Below are 24,646 nucleotides of genomic sequence, written 5' to 3'. Positions count from 1 at the left end.
TTACGCAGCGCGTTTGAGCTTCAACAAGGACCAATGAGGTTCATTCTCATGTTACGCAGCACGTTTGAGCTTCAGCAAGGACCAATGAGGTTTGTTCTCACGCATCAAGCCAGTTTGGTTGAGCTTCTGTTCATGTTCACTGATAAATGTATATATATGTGAATAAAAGTCTAAATTCAAAGCGATCATGTTTCTTCAGAAAATTTGGACTAAACCGTTCAATTTATATGGATGGATTCATAATGAAGGAAAAATTCTTTGTCTTCTATTCTTCTGTGTTCCGAAATGAAATCCTTATGGGTTTGGAACAACATGAGGGTGAGTAATTAATGACAGAATTCTCATTTTTGGGTGAACTAACCCTTTAACGTCCCAATACTTATGGAGGGCACTGTATAATAATCTCCAAATACTTCTATAATAACATTGGCTTTCCTCTGCCTGATTTGAAAATCAAATAAGCTGCCATGCAAAATGCCCCATTACTTTTTACAAAACAGACTTTCAATGAGGAGGGGATTATGAGTTAATGAATGTGGTGAGTAGTATTAATCTCCTCAGCAGTCTGCCTGGAGTATTCCTCACTCGATACCTGCCAGACTCATTAACATCCCGGGTCTCATTTAATAAATGTGTTAAAATAGGCTTAAGTAGATTAGATTTTATTATAGATTTTGTCTGCCGGTCCATATATTAAAATCCCTGCAGGTCAGCCAACCGCTCTTCTGCGACGGTTAAAGCTGGTAAAATATTCTCAAGCCAAATCAATCCAAAGTGTAGCGACAACACAAGACGACTTCTCTGACATCAATACAACAGCAAGCAGACATAACCGCATCACTTTGATCAGAGCATTTGTGTGGCCTCATTCTGCCATGGATCCTGACAACCTGGAGGCACAGGCAAGAAAGGACATGCCATGATTAGGTGTGCATCTGAGGCTAACCACACACACACACACACACACCTCGCCGGTTTCTAACAAACATGACAGCTTGACATTGCACCTGGGTTCGATTCATCTGGATCAGGTCCCAGACAAGTGTGAAGAAGAGAGACAGCACTGGAACTGAGACAAAGAGAGTTTGCAGCCCTCCTAGTAACCTTGTAGAAACGTTGCAGCTTTTGTACATTTTGAGGAATGCTCAGCTGCTGCATGTACAGTATATGGATGATGTTCAATAAATGCACACACTCTGGCCGCACACATTCACACTCTCATCCTTCAGACTGTTTGATGAGATTCAGTTGCCATGGAGACAGCTGAAAGTGATTGATTGGCCAGCACCTGAAAAGTGCTCACCGAAACTTCTAGATCAACCAGTTATTTTTAAAGGGCCCTGTGGGAAATCTCAGCATGAAGGACGTGAATCAAGAGAAAGTTTGCTACATTTGGGCTGAAGGTCACTGCAAAAATACTGGCACAATTAAAGACGGCTCTCCCATTTGCGTCGCGCATTAATGCGTAGATTTGCTCTAGAAGTTTGCGTTTGCACGGTTTTGAGACCACAGGACGGATATCTGTCCTTCAGCTCTTTCTCTGGTTAAGAAATAACCGTGAAAATGAGAATCGTCACCACAAATCGGAGACCAAATTAATATTTCTCCTTGGAGATGCGGTAAGGACAGTCTTAAAGCCATCTCACACATAATTCCATCCCTTTTCCATCAACAGAACGGAGATGAAAATGCTATTCATTTATCAAGAAAGAAGAATGCCATTTCATTTACATACAGTAGCTCAACTTATAAGCATGACATCAGCAATGTCAAGGTCACTGGTTTGATTCCAAATCGTACAGCGCATTCAGGGTGCACACTTTATCAGTGAGCTGCAGTATAGTCTGACAAATATATAAATGTAGAGGTCAAATGTCTTTTTTGAGCGTTCTGAGTTTTCACTTATCCGCCAGTTCAAATGAATCATTGTTCATGAACAGATCCTCTCTCGGACTAGACATGACTCTCACACTGGGCCGCTCAGAGGGCCGGAGACTGGACAGAAAGTCGAGAAGCATGGACACAAAGGCTTGTCTGTAAATAAAGACAATGTGAAAGTGAGAGGACAAAACAAAGCAATTTGTAACCATTTCGAAGACAATTTCTGCTGTGTCAGGAGGATCATGTGAACTGAATACAAAGTGCAACACTGAGAAGATTCAGAGCCTCTCCTCGATGGACAATTACTGAATTTTGTCGTCCAGGGCCATAATTTAAGATACAATGAAAATATATATATTTCTTTTTTAAAAGTCTATTTTGGATGCAAATAAACAAAGGTTCAGTATTAAGTTGGTCTACTACTAGAAATAAAGATACTACTATTATCATCTCTGTTTACAAATCAACACCTATATTAGTCTTGCAAATGTTTTTAAATTAATGAGTGCACTCATGGATTCAAATATTGGATGATCTGCGATTTAAACGGAGTATAACATCGCCCTCCAGTGGACGTTTGAACAAATCGGTTATATATAGTTTTTTTTTTTGTTTTTTTTTAATGTATCACTCATCTAAATAGCATGTTAAACTATCAAACCAATCCAAATCAATCTTTAAGACAACATGAAAAAAAAGTGATTATTAGTCATAATTATATATTTATTAGTCAGTCATATTATGAAATATTACCATTTAAAAGAACTGATGTATATTTGAATACATTTAAAAATGTAATTTATTCCTGTGATGCAAAGCTGAATTGTTAGCATCATTACTCCAGTCTTCAGTGTCACATGATCCTACAGAAATCATTCGAATATGCTGATTTGCTGCTCAAGAAACATTTATTATTATCAATGTTGAAAACAGTTCTTGTTCCTTAACATTTTTGTGGAAACAATGATACCATTCAAACATTTGTGGTAAAATTACCAAAAAAAAAAGGGCGGGATTAATACTTTTATTCATCAGGGATGCATTAAATTGATCAAAAGTGACAGTGAAGACATTTATAATGTCACAAAAGATTTTCTGTTTTTTAATAAATGCAAAATAATTGTTATTCATTGAACTTTCTATTCATCAAAGAATCCTGAAAAGTATCACAATTTCCACAAAAATATATTCCACCGTTTCACAACCGTAAAAATATATTATTTTTGATTAAATAAAATGCAGCCTTGTTGAGCAGCAGAGACTTCTCTCAAAACATAAAATGTGTGCATGTGCGTGGGTGCGCGTGTGTATATATAGCTAAATAAAACACTAGACCTTATTTCATCTGAACTTTTTTTTAATATAAAAGCTTTTGCTTTTATACAAACATCAAAGACATAAGGCTTTCTTTTTTTCTTTTTACATAAATTACATTTCAAAAACACAGCAATACTGCGATTATATTGTCAGATTTTACACTATATTATTATTAATAAAAAATAAAAAAAGATTTGCTACTGAAAATGAAGGTGAAAGTCCATTAAGATGAGTTTTAATCTGCTTATCTCTCCTGAAAAAAATATTTGCAAATAATAAATCTGCAATAAAAGGTGGGTAGTAAATGTGTAGTTCTGTACTAATAACATTCCATAAAAGCCTCTACTTACCAGAAGGTCTCAAATGATCTGTACAAGAATTAAGTGCGCACTAAAGACAGAAGAGATCATACACAACCCTGATGTCAGCAAGATCTTTTTACATTGGCTGAACCCGCATTTCCTGACTATGGCAGACAGTTAATTACAGATTTGATCGTTTTTGGTAGGATTTGAAATGACAATGACCAAAAATAATCCAGCATCACCTTTTAAGATGGCCGACGTTGTGCTGTAAACAACAGTCTGAATTTTCCTAACTAAACAAAAAAATTAAAATCATTTTATATTCTCAAAGCCGATTAGTTAATGCTACAGATTAAAAAAACACAGAGGTTGCAGGTCAAATCCAAAACAGTTCAGGAATTGCTGAGTTAGTGTGAACACATTCCTGGGCTGTCATTCTGCCCTTGAGAATCCAATAAGCCACCATTATCCTATAAACCTCAAATCATCTCCAAATGCTTATAATGTGCGTACAGAGAGGTCACATCTTGCCTGCGGTAATTATATTGCAAAATGTTTCAGATCCACATTAACGTAAACGTATAACTGCCTTTACACTTTCACTTCACATTTAATGAGCGCCAGGCCGAGAGAATGTAAGACAGAGAGATTGTGTGCAAGAGCTTTCCGTGCCTTCGTGTCATTGTTGGTCTATGTGAAGACATCTCACAGGTGCCCACGGGTCTGTCAGCCCAACTGCACGTCCATGTCGATGGGACACAGCACGTATCTGGGGTCAAGTTTAGGCGTGTAGTCACCAAACTGTCTGGAAGCCTCGGTCCCGAAAACATCAAGCACTTTTCTGTTCATCAGAGCAAACCTGGACAAAGAAAAGTTGAAAAGAAAGTTCAACAATGCATAATGAGACTTGATAATCAATCAGATTTACCATTAATACTCACCTGCCCTTTGTCAACCGCAGTAGAAACTTCCAGTATGATGGTCTCAGATTTTGCACTTCCATGACCGCCTGATCAGATCCATCCAGGACATATCAAACAAAATTATTTCAAAATAAATCACATGAACAATGGGCATGTTTCCAGTAGGTTTTTGAAATTGTCTTGAATTTATTGCTTTGTAATTTAAAACCTGGCAAACCTATTTTTGCCTTACTTTAATTTAAACTGCACTTGGCGTGATTCTCATTCAGTTCATGACGGAGTCATCAATAAGTCACACGGGCACAAACAGCTTCTGCATTTTAATGTAGTTTGTATTTTCCCTTGGTGTAAAACTGTCCTTGGATATCCAGAAGGTCCTTTTAGGTAGATTTTAAAGAACTCACCGCTTGAAAACAGATGGCGGTGGAGACGGCATAGATTATGGTGTCAGCTTCAGAGAAGTAAGGAAACCTGCCTGCCTCGATCCCTTTGAAATACAATGTCTAAAAAGACAGTGAACAGATTATTAACAATGTATACACATACACTGAGTTACATTTTAAATAAAAATAATCATTTTAATGATTAAATAAAAAAATAAATACACTGAACAAATTATAAACGCCACTTTTTTTTTGCCCCCATTTTTCATGAGCTGAACTCAAAGATCTATGACTTTATCTATGCACACAAAAGGCCTATTTCTCTCAAATATTGTTCACAAATCTGTCTAAATCTGTGTTAATGAGCACTTCTCCTTTGCCGAGATAATCCATCCACCTCACAGGTTTCATGCATGATCCAGCATGATTATTGCACAGGTGTGCCTTAGGCTGGCCACAATAAAAGCCCACTCTAAAATGTGCAGTTTTACTGTATTGGTTGGGGGGACCCTTTAAAAACACAAAGCAAACATCTATATGAGTGTGTATATATATATATATATATATATATATATATATATATATATATATATATATATATATATATATATATATATAAATAGACATAGCAGATCTAGGCAGGTGGAGCTGGGGAGGTAGAGGGTTTCAGAAGAACTCTGACAAGCCAAAAGCAAACACTGAACAAGACACATCATTGAGAAGCCCTACTCATTTGAAACCACTAAAAAACAAGATAATTCTTACCTCCACTAGTTTAGAGAAGAGGTACATGGAGATAGTGGTGCTCTTGTAGAAGAACATTGACGTACCGGCAAGAAAACCTGAAAAGATAGAGAAAAAGGTGAGCTGAGAATCTCTAATGGCTGTGCAAAAGGAAAGGGGTTCAAAAAAAAATTTACCTGCAATGAGAGCATGGAGCTCGTCATCCAGGTTCCGCATCCATCTCAGTAAACAGCTTGTGCCCTTACATAAAATGGAAGCGAGATGAAGAGAGAGAAATATCACATCTGAAAAATAGGTTACTGAGAAAGGTGAAGGAAACAAAAAAAACTCAACAAGTTGCAGAGAATCTTGCTGTCTCATAGGAAAGACAAGCACTGGATCTTAGTGGAGATGAAGTACCTTGTATATACTGACAAAAGATCCCAGGAAAGCTCCTAGCTGGAAGTTCTCTTTGTTGTAGAGCAGCCAGAGCAGACGAGAAGGTTTGGTGAAGGCCTGTCTGAATGCTGATGGAACCTTCAAACAGCACTGAATGAGGTAACCCACGCTGAACATCCGGATGAAACCCTTTAAAAACACAAAGCAAAAATCTCAGAAGCTGCTCTCCAGAAAACATCTAGCAACTTCACATCAGCTGCTAGTTAGTGAGCAAAGGGCACTGCTATTTCAACAGAGCCTTTCACCCAGATGAATGCTACACGTTTATGCATTCGCATTCGGTCTCTCTCCCATTTTAAACACATATGCTCAGAACAAACAGATGGATGGTTTGAAAGACAGCAGGTTTGGTGGTCTCAGACTCTTACTTTAACACAGTAGGAGATGCAGTTGTCCTGATAGTGTTTGCAACATCTATGCCTGGGTCCATGTTTGCATCTAAAGGGGACAACACACGCACAATGAATGCAAATGCACAATACCTTATGAAGCAGGGGAACATTCACACATGACAATGAAGCTGACTGCTGACTGAACAACCAAGAATATAAATTAACTCACAAAGTGGCAAATGAAAGTAAAACCATTTTTTCCCATTATAAATGTATAAAACAGCACTGCATGAGGTAGTACATTTTTATTTGTGGTCAGTAGGGCTGTGCTCAGAATGTCGATACAACGATACATCATCGTGAACTCCTGACAATACGCGTTTCGATACCGTCGTGCTTTTGAATTTTTTAGGGCTCGAATTTCGGTGCGTTATTGTGCATAATTTCCTGCAGGTTTCCCACTTATAATGTGGGAAATTCCACCTCACAGTCACAAACAGCTTGCGAGAAACAAAAGTTATTTTTCGTGGATTGTATCGATTTAACAGACAAAAACACGCAAAATGATCTAAAAAAAATGTCGGTCTTGGTGAGTATCCTCTAAACACAGTCAGTTATGTCTTAAAAAAAGCATAAAACGCATTTGACAGTATAATGAAAACAGGATCCGTGCACTAGCTCTTAAAGTGACAGCAGCCATATGTGTCCGTCATTAATTTTGTTGTCAAAACAACAAAAGATAGCTTTAATTTGAAGGAATCTGGATTAATAGCGTATGTATTTAATTTAGTCAGGACTAAAAAACTACCCAGCGTTATTTTACGTTTGATTACAGTTTCTGTAGTATTTCTCAATACTAGTGCTAGACCTATTCAGAAACTATCTTTATTCTATTGTATTTATTTGTGCTACTTTTTACAATTTATTTTAAAGATTGAAATCAATCTCAAAAGATTACAAATGCATTAATGCGCTTCATATGTCAGGATTTACAGCCATACAGCGTTGTCGAGAATAACAGCTTCAGACAATTGCTTCACGAGTGTGAGCCACGCTGCACAATACCAACACGGCAATTTTGAACAGAAACGGCAATTCCGGTTGTATGAAGTTAAGCGAGACGTTCTTCTGTCACTTCTGCACAGAGAGTTTTACTCTTAACCCTGAGCATGTCGAACAATTGTTGTTTCTGCTTAAAAATGTAATCGTTTAAAATTATTTCATCATAATGTGAAGAAATGACTTTGTTTGGTTGACATTCCAACACTTAAGACCAAATTGTTAAATACTATGTGTTTAAAAGAGTTTGAGAAAACCAAGTCCAATTTAAGTTGTTACAGTTTTTGCTTTTATGGAATGTTTTAAGTTTTGTTTAGTCATTGAGCATTGTTGACACTATAATTGACACTGTAATTGTCATTTCAGTTATTGAGGCAGAGACTTTAAAACCATAAGGAAGAGCCATTCTAAGCTTTTTTGTGACAATTTTTTTTATTTCATTTAACTCATTGTTTTTTTGATGACAAAAACTAAATAGTTTTTCAGTTATCACAACTGTTATAACACTGGTTATTCAATAAACAGATATTACTGTTACTAAACTCTGCTCAAAAGAAATGTAAATTCCAAATTGATCCATATTGTGATACGTATCGTATCGCGGCTTTAGTATTGTGATGCGTATCGTATCGTGGCTCTAGTATTGTGATGCGTATCGTATCGTGGCTTTAGTATTGTGATGCGTATCGTATCGTGACATTGTTGGTGATACACAGCCCTAGTGGTCAGTAATAAAAAAAATATATATAAAAAAAAGAAATTAATACTTGTATTGATAAAGGATGCATTAAATTGATCAAAAGTGACAGCAAATACATTTAGAAAAGTTTCAAATTTCCAATTCAAATAAATGCTGTTCTTTTGAACTTTCCATTCACCAAATAATCCTTAAAAAAAGCCTCACGGTTTCCACAAAAATATTAGCAGCACAACTGTTTTTAACTTTGATAAGAAGAGATGATTCTTGAGCATTAAAATAAGGATCATGTGACACTGAAGACTGGAGTAATGTTAAAGTAATTTAAAATATATTAAAATAGAAAACAGTTATTTCAAATTGTTATAAATATTTCACAATATTACCGTTTCTAATGTATCTTTAATATCAATGCAGCCTTGGTGAGCACAAAAATCGTATTGACACCAAACTTTTGAATGGTATTGTGTATGTGTAGTTTTTATAATATATTGATTAAAAATTATTTAAGTAATTATGTCAAATAAAATAAACTGTCTTAACTAAGTTTTAATGTTTAATTATATAATACTTTTGGCGGTATCGGATAGAATTAAATACATTTTTCTGTCAAAAATACCGGTCTTGAATACAAGTTTGAAATGTATGTTTTCTAGGTGTGTATCTCACTCACATAGAGTCTAGGAGTTTGCGTGTAAATGCTGTGATGCAGCTCCCCCTGGAGGCAGGCGTGTGCTCTGGTCTCTCATCCGGTGGCTGCGCGTCTCTCTCTGAACCCTGTGCGTACGCGTGCTCAGCCAGGCTAGAGTGTGTCGGGATCTCCTCCTTCCCAACTATAAATCTGCCATAGCCAGACACATAATCTCCTTTAGCAGCCTGACATGACTTTAAACTCTGAACAGGGTGTTTCCTAGGGGGCCTTAAGATTAACAGAAAATCCTTGGGAATTTAAGTAGTATGTACAGAATTCAAATAAATTATAAACTTACTTTAAGGAAGAGAAAGCAAAGCCATTCAGTCCGTCTTTGCATCTGAAGATAAAACCAGAAATGGGAAGGGTCAAAGTTTGTAATCAAACAACTATATATGTGTTCTGAAGAATGTGCGTGTCCGTCTTAAAGGGATAGTTTGCCCAAAAATGACAATACGGTCATCATTTACTCACCCTCATGTTGTTCCAAACCCAAATGAGTTTCTATCTTCTGCTGAACACAAAAGATGATATTTTGAAGAATGTTGATAACCAGACAGTTGATGGGCCCCATTGACTTCCATAGTAGTTTTCTTCCATACTATGGAAGTCGATTGGGACCATTAACTGTTTGGTTACCAACATTCTTCAAAATATCTTTTGTGTTCTGCAGAAGAAAGAAATTCATACAGGTTTGGAACAACTTGAGGGTGAGTAAATTACAGAATTTTAATTTTTCGCTGAACTATCCCTTTAATGCTGGTCCTGAAGAACCTCAGCAAGTCTTGGAGCCTCTACTAATGAGAAGATGTTGTGTTAAATAAACGAGATAACCAGAGCTGGCGTCTTCCAGAACCAGGACTGAGAACCAATAAGCTGACCAACATACCTGAAGAAAAACATGTAGAGAGATGCAGTCAAGCAGAAGAGAAGAACCTAGGGGGAAAAATGTGAAAATATGAGATGGACAAACAAAACGCTGTGATCAGGTTAAAAACATTTCTGTTGCTTTTAATCAATTGAATGCATCTGTGCTTTTTTTTTTTTTAATCTTATTAACGGTAACGTAAACTGTAACGTACCTCTCCATGTTTCATAGGCTTAACGAGACCCCTCGTGACAGCCATCCGAAAAATCGTCTCCGTTGCCTGGAAATAACACAGAGCACTTTAGATCAAAATTAGCTAAGGGTTCCTTGAAACGGACAATTTTTGATCACAGCTTTCCAGAAACAGTAACATAAGTGACAGATAACAGATGCAATGTTGACAACTGCCAGGAAATGGTCAAGCAAGTATGAAAAAACTGTCAAGAAGACTTAACACAGTGGAACTGAAAAGAAGCGATGCTGAATCGTCTCACCAGATTTGCCATGTAAATTGTAAGAAGTCCTCTCCTGCATAAGAACACAGAAGAATTACATAGGATCTCTAACCTTTTTGCAATGTTAAAGGGATACTCCACTTTTTTTGGAAATAGGCTCATTTTACAACTCCCCCAGAGTTAAACAGTTGAGTTTTACCGTTTTTGAATCCATTCAGCCGAACTCCGGGTCTGGGGGTCCCACTTTTAGCATAGCTTAGCATAATGAATTGAACCGGACAAGACCATTAGCATCTCTCTCAAAAAAATGAACAAAGAGTTTCGATATTTTTCCTATTTAAAACTTGACTCTTCTGTAGTTACATCGTGTACTAAGACCGACGGAAAATGAAAAGTTGCGATTTTCTAAGCTGATACGGCTAGGAACTATACTCTCATTCCTGCGTAATAATCAAGAAACTTTGCTGCAGTACCATGGGTCCAGCAGGCGTAATGATATGACGCAGCACCTGATAATAGTCCCCAGCTCAGTAGTCTATTATCAGGCGGCATGCGCTGTGTCATATCATTACGCCTGCTGGACCCATGGTACTGCAGCAAAGTTTCTTGATTATTACGCAGGAATGAGAGTATAGTTCCTAGCCATATCAGCCTAGAAAATCGCAACTTTACATTTTCCGTCGGTCTTAGTACACGATGTACCTACAGAAGAGTCAAGTTTTAAATAGGAAAAATATCGAAACTCTTTGTTCATTTTTTTTGAGAGAGATGCTAATGGTCTTGTCCGGTTCAATTCATTATGCTAAGCTATGCTAAAAGTGGGACCCCCAGACCCGGAGATCGGCTGAATGGATTCGAAAACGGTAAAACTCAACTGTTTAACTCTGGGGGAGTTGTAAAATGAGCCTATTTCCAAAAAAAGTGGAGTATCCCTTTAAGGCCCAGTCACACAAAGGACAATGACAATAAAGTTTTAATAATCAATAAAGAATGATTAAGTTTTAATAATTGTTTTAATTATATGAGAAAAGATACATCCACACCACAACTATAACAATAATTACACAGCAGAAAAATATCCTTGGAATCACTTTCAGAACAATTTTCCAGCTGATAAATGATCAAAACACTGACATCCAATCAGAATCCACCTGACCGTAACTCTTTCCCCACCAGCGTATAGATCAAAACAAAGAACAGAGCCTTTGCTTTTAAACAAAAAGTTTTATTCTAGCTTCATGCATTCTTTTATCAACAATTGAAAGTGGGTTTCATAAAAAAGGCAACATTTTGAACAAAAAGCTGAGAGAAATCAATATTTTTCCCCCAAAGACTATAACGTGCATTTAAGCACTGCTTTAATCACTTGTTTCTGCTCTTTTTTTGCCTGTGTTTTGATCCGGAGCTTCTCTACTTTTTCAGAAGTTGTGTAATAAATGTAGTTTAAACTTTGCATGAAATTTGTGTAAAAGGAAATCCGATCAGCGTGAACGGAAAACGTCAGGGCTAACCTGCTTTTCCGCTCTATTAGTATGGCGATGTATGAGGCCGGCAGTGCCGCCCCAAAGCCGGCCGACCAGGAGTAGAAACGTCCCAACAGCTTCCTGAATAACAGAAGAAAAAGAAAGGAAACAATGGAAAGGACAGTAGGTCATTTATATTCATAAACTACACAACAGAGCCAACTGACGTGCTTTCAACCGAGGATAATATCGCTGCTGAATATTTGTCTCATTTAGAAGGGATTTCAATGTATTCACAAATTAAGTGCGCTTCATTCCATTGAACCGGTCATGCAGAATAACGGTCATAAATCCCATAGTTTTATCTCAGTACATCATTTATTTACAATCCTATTTGGACGAATATGTGCGTACTAGACTCTGAACAGCTGATAAGGGCATGGATTCAAAGGTTGCTTTACTGCAGCTCTTATTGCAGCAACAGTACAAGTGGGACAGCAAACATTTCCAAGTATTGCTTGTTAGCAGAATTCGGTTAAGATTACCGGAGAATGCAGAAAAACGCAATGTAGAGGCCTCCATTTGCGGTCAGGAAAGACGTGGATTGCAGGATCTCAGGAAGCAGCCTTTTCTTGTAATAATCTTTTTTCCTCCTTCTTAAAATGGCTGCAATCTGGAACACAGAAAAAAAATTAAATCTATTGAATGTTGAGGATATTTCCTGTTATTCAAATAAATCCATTTCGGATTTTACTCTGAGCTTTTAAAGTCACCTTGTCACATTTTTATGGAATATTGCAGTATTTATTATAAATGATTTATCCGTTCACATCATTTTATTAAATTCATGCGGCCTCGTAATCTTTGATCAAAATAACTTCTCCCTCTTGCAGTGACATCTCTTCTCTGATGATGTGTTTACTGGCGCGAGGGCGAGACAACCTGTCACTCACATGATCAACCAATAGCAAAACGACAATGATCCAACCATCCAATCAATTCCCCATGGACAAAATCAAGTCCCGTCCTATATTTTTTCTTGTTTGAGAAGCTGGCAACTTCGGTTTCAAGCCAACTTTAAAAGGAAAAAGAATGCACTGAGAGCTTTTGTGGCACATTAGGCTACAGGACATTTTCAATATGACATTGGCTGTAACCTTTGTTGTGGCATTACACAAACACATTGGTTTCTGTAGATGCTGGCACTGTGCTTTGTCATCCAAATACCACTGACCTACTGTCTAACGATAGACTGACTGAGCCATAGTTTTTGCGAAATTGAATTGAATGCCAGCACTGCACTGTCTGCAACCCTACAGTTCAGGTGTTGCACCACTATGAACTAGATGATCCCTCTATCAGATCTATAAAGACTGACAGCCAGTTATGCCAAGTCATCACAGGCATGCACATACAAGATAACATTCCCTGATTAATAAATATACTAATGTGATGTGGCATTTAGCCAATCAAAACTGACAATTCCTTTTTTTATGGAATATTGCTGTATTTATTATAAATGATTTATCAGTGCACAGCATTATTAGGGCCAGAGCACCAATGGTTGCTAATTACCAGTTTATTTAATAAGGCAAAATTCGTGAACAAATCCTTCAAGCAGGTGTGACATCAAAATCTGTCTCCCAATGAGATTATGACTCCCCTGCTTCTCCCTATGACGGTTAGGATTAGTATTAGGTGTGAGCGTTAGCAATAGGGACCAATAGGTAGGGGCACTGTGAATGAATCAATCCGAAACAAGTGTGTCAAAATTTCGCTAGAAATTAAGATTCAACCGATTCATTGAAAAGATCCAAAACTCCAAAAACGATTCGTTCACGAATCTGATTGGTAAATTTTAATGTGAGACAGTGAACATCCTGGCCAAATAAAACATCTGAACCTAAATCTTGCTTTGATAAACGAATAGTTCATCTTAAATCTGCAGTTTCAGGTTAATGAGAATGATTGTGCAAATCTAACAGACAAACCAGGCAGTTTATCATCAAATTAAGTATGTCAAGCATCATTTCAATTCACAACATAATTCAAATAAGACTGCAATGCGGAAACGTGAACATTAAACAATAAGACAATGAACAATGAAAACGAAAGTGCCTTCGTTTTGCACAAAGTTACGCAAATGAGCATTTGACAGTTTGATCAGTATCATTCAGCAGCTCTCTCTCTCTCTCTCTCCTTCATCTCATGTCATCAGTCTAACGACCTTTCCTGGACGCTTTGAATGCTAGTAAATGTAAAACACGACGGGTTGAGACAGACTTTTGTGTTTTTATTACTAAATAACTTAGCAACTGTTACGGGCCCTCGCTCGCATCGTCCTGCAGGACTCTGATGTAACTTAGCTAACCAGGCTAACTGCGCCCTTGCCAGGGTGAATTAACGTTTAGCTCCGCGCAAATACACTCACCAGATACAGAGGAGCGTATATCTTGAATGAGACCTCCAGAGCACCGGCTGTCACCTGGAGGGTGGAATTCGTACATGAAGTACTCCATGTGTGTCCTATCTCATAGCAGCTATGCGGTATGGACTTACTGAGAGCAGCCATGATTAGTACCCGCACGTCGGGAGCGCGCGTCCACTGTTTTTGTTGCAAGAGCGCTCCCGATGAACGCGCGCACCATGGAAGGTCAGATAATGACAAAATGACCAGATACCTGCCACGGTTGTTTCCGCACAATAAAAATCATTTAATTGATTTATGTAATTATTATTATTTGTTAGTTACAATATAAGTGAACAATTTTTAATGATATTAATAACTTACATTTAATAATTTAGCAGACAAATAACTAGACGGGCAACAATATGGAAGTGCTGTGAAAGGTCCCAGTTAGTCCAGCACACTACACGTAATTACATAAAGATTCGGAACATTTCTCATAACTAAAGCAAAACTAAAGAACTAAAGCAAAACATTAACTGTGGTAACCATTTTTAGCTGGAGGGTGATGTGATGTATAATCGATTTTTAATAATACTGTCTTTGAAATTACCTTTTTTATGCATTCATTGCTATAATGAATCTGATTTTTTAAGATTTCTAAATATTGGCACCCCAATAACAGTTAGCAAACACATATCTATAAATTACATACAAATTTAATTTACTATAAATATAAAATGATTACTGTGCGCCAACTTAACAATTAGCAAATCTGTCTATATCTGTAGACTTTGGTATAACCAGACCTCCACATTTATAAAAGCTACTTAAATGTCCTAATTGAACTAAGGCTTAATCCTGGCTTAATTTAAACCCTGTCTGAGAAACCTGGCCAATATTTTTTGGGGAAAGGATTGAATCAACTCAGCACAATAATAATCCAATCTGCACAAAAATAGTGCTGCAAGGACTCCCATTACTATATAGAGGCATAGTGTTAATTTAACTGGATGAATATAATAACTAATTTTCAAGAATATCAAACTGTTGCAATTACACTGCATTTTGTTATACACCAAGAATTATTTAAAAGAAACGCCAAGGATGCTGACAGCTCAAGTGCCTTTATTGGGACAAGAAAAACAGCTCAGAGCCACTCATTGTTAATGTGGATGGCTTCTAAAAAAAAAAAATACAAAAAGAATGGGGCAAGATATTAAATACATAACACTTGAAAAGCTAAGACGATGACAGAGACACACAGGCTAGTGACATCAGTCATCCTCATCCCAGTCCTTCTTTCCCTGTGGAGCTTTGGGTCCACCAGCCGGCTTGGCCATTATAATCTGTGGAGGAGAAGCAGACATAATCAGACACTTAAAAGACAAGAGTAAAGACAGGCAATTGAGCACAGTGCAAACGTTAGCAAGGGAAAATCCTGAGGAAAAAGTGTTTTTAGTGCATGCAGCATGCAAGTAAACTGCACCAAAATCCCCAGATGACATTCAAAGTGTCACAGAGACTTAAGTTAGTGATGCTTGTGAAGTGCAAAACTAGATCTTAAACTGATAGTTATGAAACAACCATTATACTCCAATCATTATCTCTTGGTTTTCAGGATGAAATTATCCAATTAAAAAGTTCTAGGATAAAAACCATCTGAATTAATATTTATCATTGTGTTAATACAAATTAAAACAGCATAACTGTTATCTGTGATGTAAAGACTGCAGTCAGGCTAAACTTATTTCAACAACAAATTCAAGGTGCATTTCCACACAGTGCTCATGCAACCCAGTTCTCTCTAGTGGTTAATCACTCCAAACAGTGGCTTTAGTTTGTGCACCTTTGCTATTATTTTGATTTCTTATCAGTGATGTGTATCAAATTTGTCTGGTTCGTCTGCCCAATCGTCCTTGTCCCAGTGTCCTTGCTGTTTGGGGGCTCTGGGTCCCCCTGCTGGTTTTGCCATAATGATCTGGCATACACACATCACATTATAATCCCCCAAAAAACAGACTAACAAAGTACCCGAATTGATAAATATGGATGGAATAAGAAATTGAATGATATGCAAATAGTTGTAAAGTGAAGCACTAACCTGATCCACACGGAGGATGGTGATGGCTGCGTTTGTGGCCAACTTGATGCCCCAGTGCTTAACCAGGTATGGGTCGAGGATACCGGCCTCCAGCATGTCCTTCACCGCAGGCCCCTCTCCCTATATGGTTTAAAAAGTACATAGAAATCAATAACACATTAACAGGATCTCAGCAGAGTTTTTAAAATCGAATTGAAGGCTTAAGACCTGCATATATAAAATGATTACTGTATGGGCAGATAGAGCAATGTCTATGATAACATAATACAGGTTCAAATAAAAAGTTTTATAAAATGATAAAACCTTACATTTCAGCCTTTAAACCATTTTTATGAAAAGGGATGAGTTCAAAATGATACATTTATTCTAGATACATTTTTAGAAATGCGGTATGATATAAACAATTACAAACGCCTTGAGAAAAACATTGCCATAATTCATCAACAGTATATCATAAAGCAATCACCTTGCATAAATCAGGGTATCTGCACAATTTTTAAAGTCAAATTTAAGGCTTTTTAAGACCTGAAGAAATCAAAATTAATACCGTACATTAGGGGTGCGCAATATTGACAAAAATATGTCTAGATATTTTCAAAGATAATAATTTCTTTGTATTTATATGTATTCTAAATATTTTCTTTGATAATAATTAGATGATATTTTACTGATTGTGTTTTTGTAATGGTATCCTGGCTGGTTTAGGCCTGTTGTTGACAGCAGACCCACAAAGATATTCATATTTTTTATATTCTATGCAGTGGTCAGTTCACAATAGTGACCGAAATTAACATTTTTATTAAGGGGTAATATTTGCCACCTTAAATTGATTTCCAGGGGCATTTTCACCTATATATGGACATTGTTTCTAAACGTATTTAGAGGTATGCATCACCTTTTATGTCAAATTCTAACATTCAAATTATATTAGAATAACACAGTACCAATGTCAAAATAAGTCATTAAATTAAAATCCATCCTTGCAGTGCAGAGGTGACACAGAAACGGCATCAAAACTGGCATTAGCCTACTATATTTACACTTCATTTACAATTGCATAAATAAAGCTATTCAATATTTAAATATTAAATGATTTATAATTTTAACGTTTTAATTAAAGGATACTTTAAATATGAAACTAAAACCACCAGTAGATTGCGGCAAGAATAAGCGAGTTGGAGTCATTTATTCAACCGATTTGTTCAAACGGCTGATTCATTCAGAAAAACAAGTGATTGTTCATTGAATCATTAAAATGATTTGTTCAAAATGCGGATTTCAGTTAAAAATAAAAATCAATCAATCAATCAATCAATCAATCATCGCTGTCTGCTGGACCATGGCTTCATTATGAAATTCTCGTCGGCGATATAAAGTGAAAATGTACAATATTGTGTACAAAAAGTAACTCACAATGTTAACTTTATTGTTAATTTAACTGTTGTATAAAATAAATAGCACATTTGCAATTGTGCAAAGGAAAAAAGTGATATTCTAATATAACAACATAATATGATATAAATATAAGACAAAAACTCATTTGGGCACATCTATAACTGCACTGACACATCACGCAGCGAAAGCAAGCATGAGAGACAAACGCGATGTCAGCTCGCACTCGCAGTGCCTCGTACATAGTTAAAACAATGATTACAATATCATCATAGTTCATAGACAATATCGCACACTCCTAAGCACATAAAGAATGAACTTACAATTGAACTGACATTTACTCGTTTTTTAGCATTTTTCTGTCCCCAAATTTAAGACCTCTTGAAATGATAATTAAGACTATTCTTACAGCATCTAAGATATTTAAGACTTTTTGTAGCTAGACTTTGAAATGTATTATTTAAAATGCATGATTTAGGAACCTTATTTATTTATTTCAGGATTGCTGCCTCTAAATTATAAATAGCTTCTCTTCTCCCATTGCTGTTTCTACTTGTAGCCCTTACAAAGCAAGCGTTTGTTGCGGGCCCCTCACCTCAATATCAAAGCCATAGTTCTTGTTGCCCTCATGGTGTGTGGCGTAGAGTTTGGAGATCAGCTCGTTGCCCTTCACGCCAGAGTTTTCAGCCAGAGAACGGGGCACTGCTTCAAACGCCTCTGCGAACTTCTTGATGGCGTACTGCTCCAGGCCTGGGCAAGACTTTAGAGGACGTTTTAAAATTATTCACAGTGTTTAAGGTGTGCCAACAGCAAAAGGAAATTAGATAAATTTACTTACTTCTCCATAGGAGGTGAGGTGTTTCGCAAGCTCAATTTCAGTGGCACCGGCACCTGGACAAAGACGCGGATCCTGAGGGGACATAGTTCTGTTAGTGTCACTTTTTTTCATGATTTAGTTAGAAGTGGATTGGATTAGAGGTGGATTTTTAAACTAGCTCACCCTGACAAGGACTTTAAAGGTGTTAACACCATCATCGATGGCACGCTCAATGTCATCCATCAGGTTGTCTGTGGACCCACGAATTACTAAAGTAGAGATGGCTCCATCATCTTTATCTAGAAATAGGAGTGAGATGGCATGAGCTGTCTGGATACGTCACTCCCAGACCAAACAACAAAATTTGCTAATCAAGCTACAGAGTGCCAAGAAAACAAGTCTCAGTGAGTGACTCATTTCACCCCAAGGCTGCATTTATTTGATCAGAAATACAGTAAACATTTTAAATAACTGTTCTCTATTTTAATATATGATCAAATGTAATTTATTCCTGAGATGGTAAAGCAGAATTTTCAGCATCATTACTCCAGTCTTTTCTTACCATGTTTGAAAACCACAACCTGCGTATCTCCAACCTCGGACAGGTAAACACTGTCACAGCGTCCCATCTCTTCTGGAGTCGGCGGAGTCTGTTTGTCCAGAGGAAAAATTAACAACAGAGACACTGACGCAGAGCGAACATAATGATGCGAACTGGCTTATCACCAACTCACTGCTTTACACAAAGTGGCACTAGTGAAGTAGAGCTCTAATCCAGCCTGGAAAAATCAAGATTAACTCACCAATCTGGGCAACGCAGTGGCTCCGACAGTTTTGCATAGTCTTCTGAGGTCCCATTTTGAATTCAGCCTTGGTGAAGACCGAACAGCGTTCATAAATATCAGACATATAGCTAAATTCTCATTTAAAAACCCAAAAATTCTGAATCAAGCTGCACAAAAAAGGGAGGGATCTTCCTCTCTCTCACCTGACCACCATGAGCTTGTACTTGTTGGCGTAATGAAGGGCCATATCAGCAATTTTGCCACCTGTCACAATCACATTGGCCCCTGAATCAGCAATGGTCTTCACCTGGAGCTCCATCAGGTCCTCCTCTCCTTTACTGAAATTCATGAGCTCCTCTGCATTCTTTATAAGTACTGTGCCCTATGAAACATCAGAAAGAAATTTTGAAGGAAGAAAGCCCGAACAGCAATAAATAAAGGACAATGTGATTTATTGCTCTTTTTTGAACATCACACAAAGAAAATACTGTCCAGCCATAGAGACACAAGGTAAACAGTATAAAGACATTTAACTCAATTAGCTTTTTTCTACCTTGGTTTCAGTAGTCATGCAGTCAAACGGACAGGAGAACACTGCTATCTTTGCGTCTTTCACTGATGTGAGGTCTCCCTCTGTCTCTTTCTTAAATACCATCCCATGAAGCATAGTAGAAGAGTTCAGTCCACAGCCCTACAAAAAATACAAAAAACAATGTGACCCACAGGCACTCTAGGAATAATTTAGTTTAAAGCAATGGCCTAAATTTTATTTATTAAACTTTATACTTACCAAAATCTTGCACACTCTTACATTATCAACATTGAAATTGCCAGACTCAGGGAATATAGACACTGTAAAATAAATAATAAAATTAAAACGACCCCTAAAATTATATCACAAAATTCACTTTTGAAATTAACTTCCCCAAAGTACCCTAAAGAACTCATGCCTTACCACAGGCCTGTGCAATGAGGTTGGCCAGGAAGTCCTCGTTGCCGTACTGTTTGCTCATGACAGCTGAGCGGATCATGGCCGTGGCCTCTTCCAGATCGTGCAGGTTCTTAGCAGACGAGCAGACGCAATCAGGCAGAATTTCCAGAGCTTTCTTACATGCCATCTCATAGCCCTCAATCACCTGGGACAAATAATCAAAATAATCATCAACTAAGGCAAATAAACTATCTATAATGCAAATAAATGATATATTAGTTCACAACTTGGCATTAACTTGCAAGGTCAACACATTCTGAAATAATGTAAAGTTAAAATAAATAAATAAAACACAGTTTTTTATTGTGAAAACCAAACTTTGGGAATTTTCCAAGACTATCAAAATACACTATTTCATTTTTAAAAAGATTTCTTAAACTAGTTATAATAAAAACCTCGATCCTGACAGTAGCTACATTTACATGCACCCAAATGATCATTTTATAATTGGATTGATGGCTCAATTGGACTGAAAAGCTTTAATGTAAACACCTAAACTGATCTGATTGAGCTGGATCCAAAAAAAATTGGATTGGATTGAAGGGGGTAGTGTAGACCTGGAATGATTCAATCAGCAGGACAAAATGAATTATGTAAACGCTTAAATTGGACTATTTTCTCTATCAGATTCAAAAATACATTGCGCACATGTGCAACACCGTGATGTGTATTACTACATACGTTTTAGGTCATATGAACATGTTTATTAGGTCAGGATCAGTCTCATCCATTGATCAGTTCATATTTGCTAAATATTTGCTTTAAAAAAAAAAATATATATATATATGTTTTTTCTTCTGATATAAATGTCAGCTTTCTTTTTAGACATACCATCATGTCAAAAACAACAATTATGCTCACATCATCTCTGGAGGCATTATACCACAGACTTTAAAGGGATAGTTCACCCAAAAATGAACATTCTGTCAGTAATTACTCACCCTCATGTTGTTCCAACCCCGTAAGACCTTCGTTTATCTTCGGAACACAAATTAAGATATTTTTGATTAAATCTGAGAGCTGGATCACTCCTCCATAGACTTCTAATGGATTGAAACTTGCTGGCCCAGTAAAGTTATTAAAGAGATCGTTAAAATAGTCCCAGTGACCCCAGTGGCTCAATCTTAAGTTTATCAAGCGACGAGAAAACTTTTTGTGCGCAAAAAAACAGACTTTATTCCACCATTCATTTCCTTCTCTCTGGACCTCGAGTGACGTACAACACAGAAGCGCTGCGCTGTTACACTACGTGAACTCACTCGAGGCCCAGAGAGAAGGAAATGAATAGTGGAATAAAGTAGTTTTTTTGTTTCGTTTTTTGCGCACAAAAAGTATTCTCGTCGCTTAATAAACTTAAGATTGAGCCACTGGAGTCACTTGGACTATTTTAACAATCTCTTTAATAACTTTTCTGGGCCGGCAAGTTTCAATCCATTAGAAGTCTATGGAGGAGTGAGACTGCTCTCAGATTTCATCAAAAATATCTTAATTTGTGTTCCGAAGATGAACGAAGGTCTTACGGGGTTGGAACAACATGAGGGTGAGTAATTACTGACAGAATGTTCCTTTTTGGGTGAACTATCCCTTTAAACTGTGGATTAAAAAAAATAAAAAAATAATGTAATGCAAATCGGATTGCAACGTTTAGGCTTCTTATAAACAGAACTTTCTGAATCTCAAATCAGATAATTAATGAAAATTAGTGCACAGTGACATACTGCATTAGATCTGTTGTTTACTGACCTCTGAAACGGACAGGCCCATCCTCAGCAGCTCCTCTGCGAGCTCCAGCAGAGCACCAGCAAACACCAACACAAAGTTTGTGCCATCACCTACTTCCTGCTCTTGCATGTGGGATGCCATCACGATCATTTTGGCTGCTGGGTGCTGAACCTTGGAGGAGGGAAAAATAGACACAATAAATGGAGATATTCTTCCAAATTATAAGCATTAAAGGTACAGTAAGTGATTTCTGAGAAACACTATGACATTTGAAATCAACCCAAACAAACCCTTTCGTCATTGCTCCACCCCCAAAATGCATGAACATGCAATACAAGAGTGGATGTCTCTTTATCATAGGTGCGTCTCTGGAAATGAAGTTCATGTCCTCATATATTGAGACGGCAGATGCAGAAAACACTGGTGTGTGAGATTGTGTATCAGACAAAACTGCGCCATTTATTCACACAGACACATAGAAATGTTGTCGCATTTATTTCTGCTGTGATGGGCTGTTAGATTAATCCATATCGAGTAAAAAATATCCAGAGCTTATCATCGATATGATATTGTTTATCGCCCAGCCCTAGCTCTAAGTCTGATCCACTTTCAACAGCGTTTCTCAGAAATCACTTACTGCACCTTCAATTAATGAGTTTATCACAATTCCTAATATTTACCTCCAGCTCTCTCAGAATAGTGGCAGCGTCATTTGTGACAAAGAGTTTCTCCAAGTGGTTGATGACCATTTTGTTCATACCTGTACAGAATGAAATGAACATGCACAGTCCAGTCAGAATCCAGTAGTTTCACATAAAAAAGGTCCAAGACCACATTAAACAAACAAATTAGCCTCACCATTGGGTCCATATGCAGTTCTTGTGGTCTGTGCCAGTTCCTTGCATGCCTGGATGTTCCTGTAAACAGCCTCTTCAAGACCCGAATAGTGCTGATTGTGAAGAACAAACAAGACAAAGGTAATTTCATATTTTGAAAATCTAAAACACGTGGGGTTTGTTAGTGGTTTTAAAATACAAAATTGAGTAACACGCAACCTGATTTCCTTTTTTAAAAGTATTTAAATGTAAATAAATTAAATACTAGGCAGTGACAGATCAGCCATTCAAGTTGATATTTTCATAATGTATAGCATAATAAAAAATGGGGGCCAATTTTGCTTTCATTGTGCAGTAATTTTATAATTAAGTTTATGATGTAAAAATAAATAAATAAATAATAATAATAATATGCACACCCTTACATATTAATTGTAATATGTAATTTTACATATAAAATTGTCATTCAAAGACAACAAAATGGATGGATCATAAAGAATAGTATTTTTGATATCTGTTGGATATATTGATGCTCATCAAAACTACATATGTCAGAACTATAGGTGTGAAAATCTGAAATAAATAATTTAATCTCAAATGCTAAATAATTAAAATCTAAATGTTTACAAAAGTTAATTAATTGCAAAAACTGATTTTTTCAAAACAAGTTATTGTGCTAAATACAATAACTAAGTTAAATGATCTGCGTTAGGCTAAATGATCAGCTATCAACAAACGAATACGCAGATAAATGAGGACCTGCACAAAACAAATAAAATTGTATATTTTAAATAAATAGTGTTGTAATTCTGACGTTTAACAAAAGCATTTTCCTTTTCTAATACTGTATGATTACAAGCCATTTGGATGAGTGATGGAAGTGTGAGGAGTGTCTGTCAGTGGCACATGTTTTCAGCTAACATGCTAACTTCATACATCACTTACTTTCTAACGGAACCCTTTCACTATCTAACCTTCGATAATTCATGAAGACCTAATGTTATTAACGACCTTGTACAAAACGTTAATATTCAGTTGAAGTCTCAAGCGTCTGGCAGTTTTACCGGTAGTTGGACGGCATGAGGCCCATGTTCTAGAAACATCTATGGGAAGTCACTGCGTGCGCTCTTAAAAACAACACAATACGAGCAAAACACGGTTTCAGCAGCCCTACCTTTGCACCATCCTTTAACATCTGGGCAAAGCCCGGGGCTTTGGGGACGTGAAGAGCCATTTGGACCAGATAAGGTGGATATTAGACTGATGCAGGGTGAGGCTGCAGCGCACTGGAAGCATGCAGCTAAGAAAGAACAGGCGCAGCAGCAGAGAGCAGAAACACGGATTGCTGATCCAGATAGGCGAGATAGTGGAGCGCCGATAAAGTGCCCACCCAGAAGAAAATCTGAAAAAAAGCAAGCTACTTAATATTTATTAATCATAAATGATTTCGCGATCAAAATGACTGATAATTTCCAGCAATTTGCGAAGCTTTTTATTTATTTATTAAAATACCACATTTACGATATTATGTAGCCTATGCTAAATTAGATGCTAAATAGACATAGGCCTACATAACACAAAAGACAAACAAAATGCATAAATCTTGTTAGATAGCTTTTCTATTAGATATCATTAGATAGTTAGCTAGGCTAGTGGTGTACTATCTAGCATTAAATGGATCACTTTTAATAATGTATATATATATATATATATATATATATATATATATATATATATGCCTATGTCTATATATATATTTAGAATAATCACTTTTAATAATTCATAATCAAAAGAATAAGACATTTCTAAATAGTTTCCTGAGCCTTATTTACTTATTTTAAATGTGTTTTATTTTTTTTAAACTTATTTAGATAAATATCTTTCTATTTTTAATATTTTCTCTCTGTGTGACTGTTGTTTTAAACAATTTGATGTACACAACTGAATGATTGCGCAGATGATTATTGTTTTGCAATAAAAAAGACTAATCAAAAAGCAAAAAACAACCTATCAGTGCTCAAAAACACACAAAAAAC

At 36.7% G+C, this 24,646-nt stretch overlaps 2 protein-coding genes across 3 annotated transcripts; both read right to left on the bottom strand.

Annotated features, from left to right (window-relative positions):
* Positions 1–3,217: 3,217 nt before the first annotated feature.
* tmem135 (transmembrane protein 135) lies at positions 3,218–14,170 on the bottom strand. Its single transcript, XM_084400821.1, has 15 exons — positions 13,988–14,170; positions 12,102–12,229; positions 11,605–11,697; positions 10,133–10,166; positions 9,853–9,918; positions 9,660–9,706; positions 9,069–9,110; positions 8,753–8,920; positions 6,360–6,429; positions 5,953–6,120; positions 5,730–5,793; positions 5,575–5,651; positions 4,831–4,929; positions 4,445–4,512; positions 3,218–4,362 (listed from the first exon to the last, which is right to left on the bottom strand). Exons 1-15 carry the CDS (start codon positions 14,126–14,128, stop codon positions 4,230–4,232), a joined length of 1,398 nt encoding a protein of 465 aa, XP_084256947.1. The 5' UTR covers positions 14,129–14,170; the 3' UTR covers positions 3,218–4,229.
* Positions 14,171–15,071: 901 nt separating this feature from the next.
* cct8 (chaperonin containing TCP1, subunit 8 (theta)) lies at positions 15,072–24,293 on the bottom strand. 2 transcript variants are annotated; one of them, XM_084400382.1, is made up of 15 exons: positions 23,785–24,293; positions 22,633–22,723; positions 22,455–22,534; positions 21,796–21,945; positions 20,017–20,197; positions 19,852–19,913; positions 19,615–19,752; positions 19,265–19,443; positions 19,080–19,146; positions 18,839–18,926; positions 18,460–18,575; positions 18,298–18,369; positions 18,055–18,219; positions 16,068–16,187; positions 15,072–15,312 (listed from the first exon to the last, which is right to left on the bottom strand). In XM_084400382.1, the coding sequence occupies exons 1-15, from the start codon at positions 23,842–23,844 to the stop codon at positions 15,241–15,243; spliced, it is 1,641 nt and encodes a 546-aa protein (XP_084256508.1). In that variant the 5' UTR covers positions 23,845–24,293; the 3' UTR covers positions 15,072–15,240. The 2 variants fall into 2 exon arrangements, with proteins under 2 accessions (XP_084256508.1, XP_084256507.1); XM_084400381.1 differs by having other exon boundaries at positions 15,072–15,944; positions 23,785–24,012.
* Positions 24,294–24,646: the final 353 nt, after the last annotated feature.

The sequence above is a fragment of the Rutilus rutilus genome, assembly GCF_951802725.1.
Source record: "Rutilus rutilus genome assembly, chromosome: 25".
Classification (NCBI taxonomy): Eukaryota; Metazoa; Chordata; class Actinopteri; order Cypriniformes; family Leuciscidae; genus Rutilus; species Rutilus rutilus.
The sequence above is the reverse complement of the archived record's forward strand: the minus strand, read 5'-3'. Positions and strand labels throughout refer to the sequence as shown.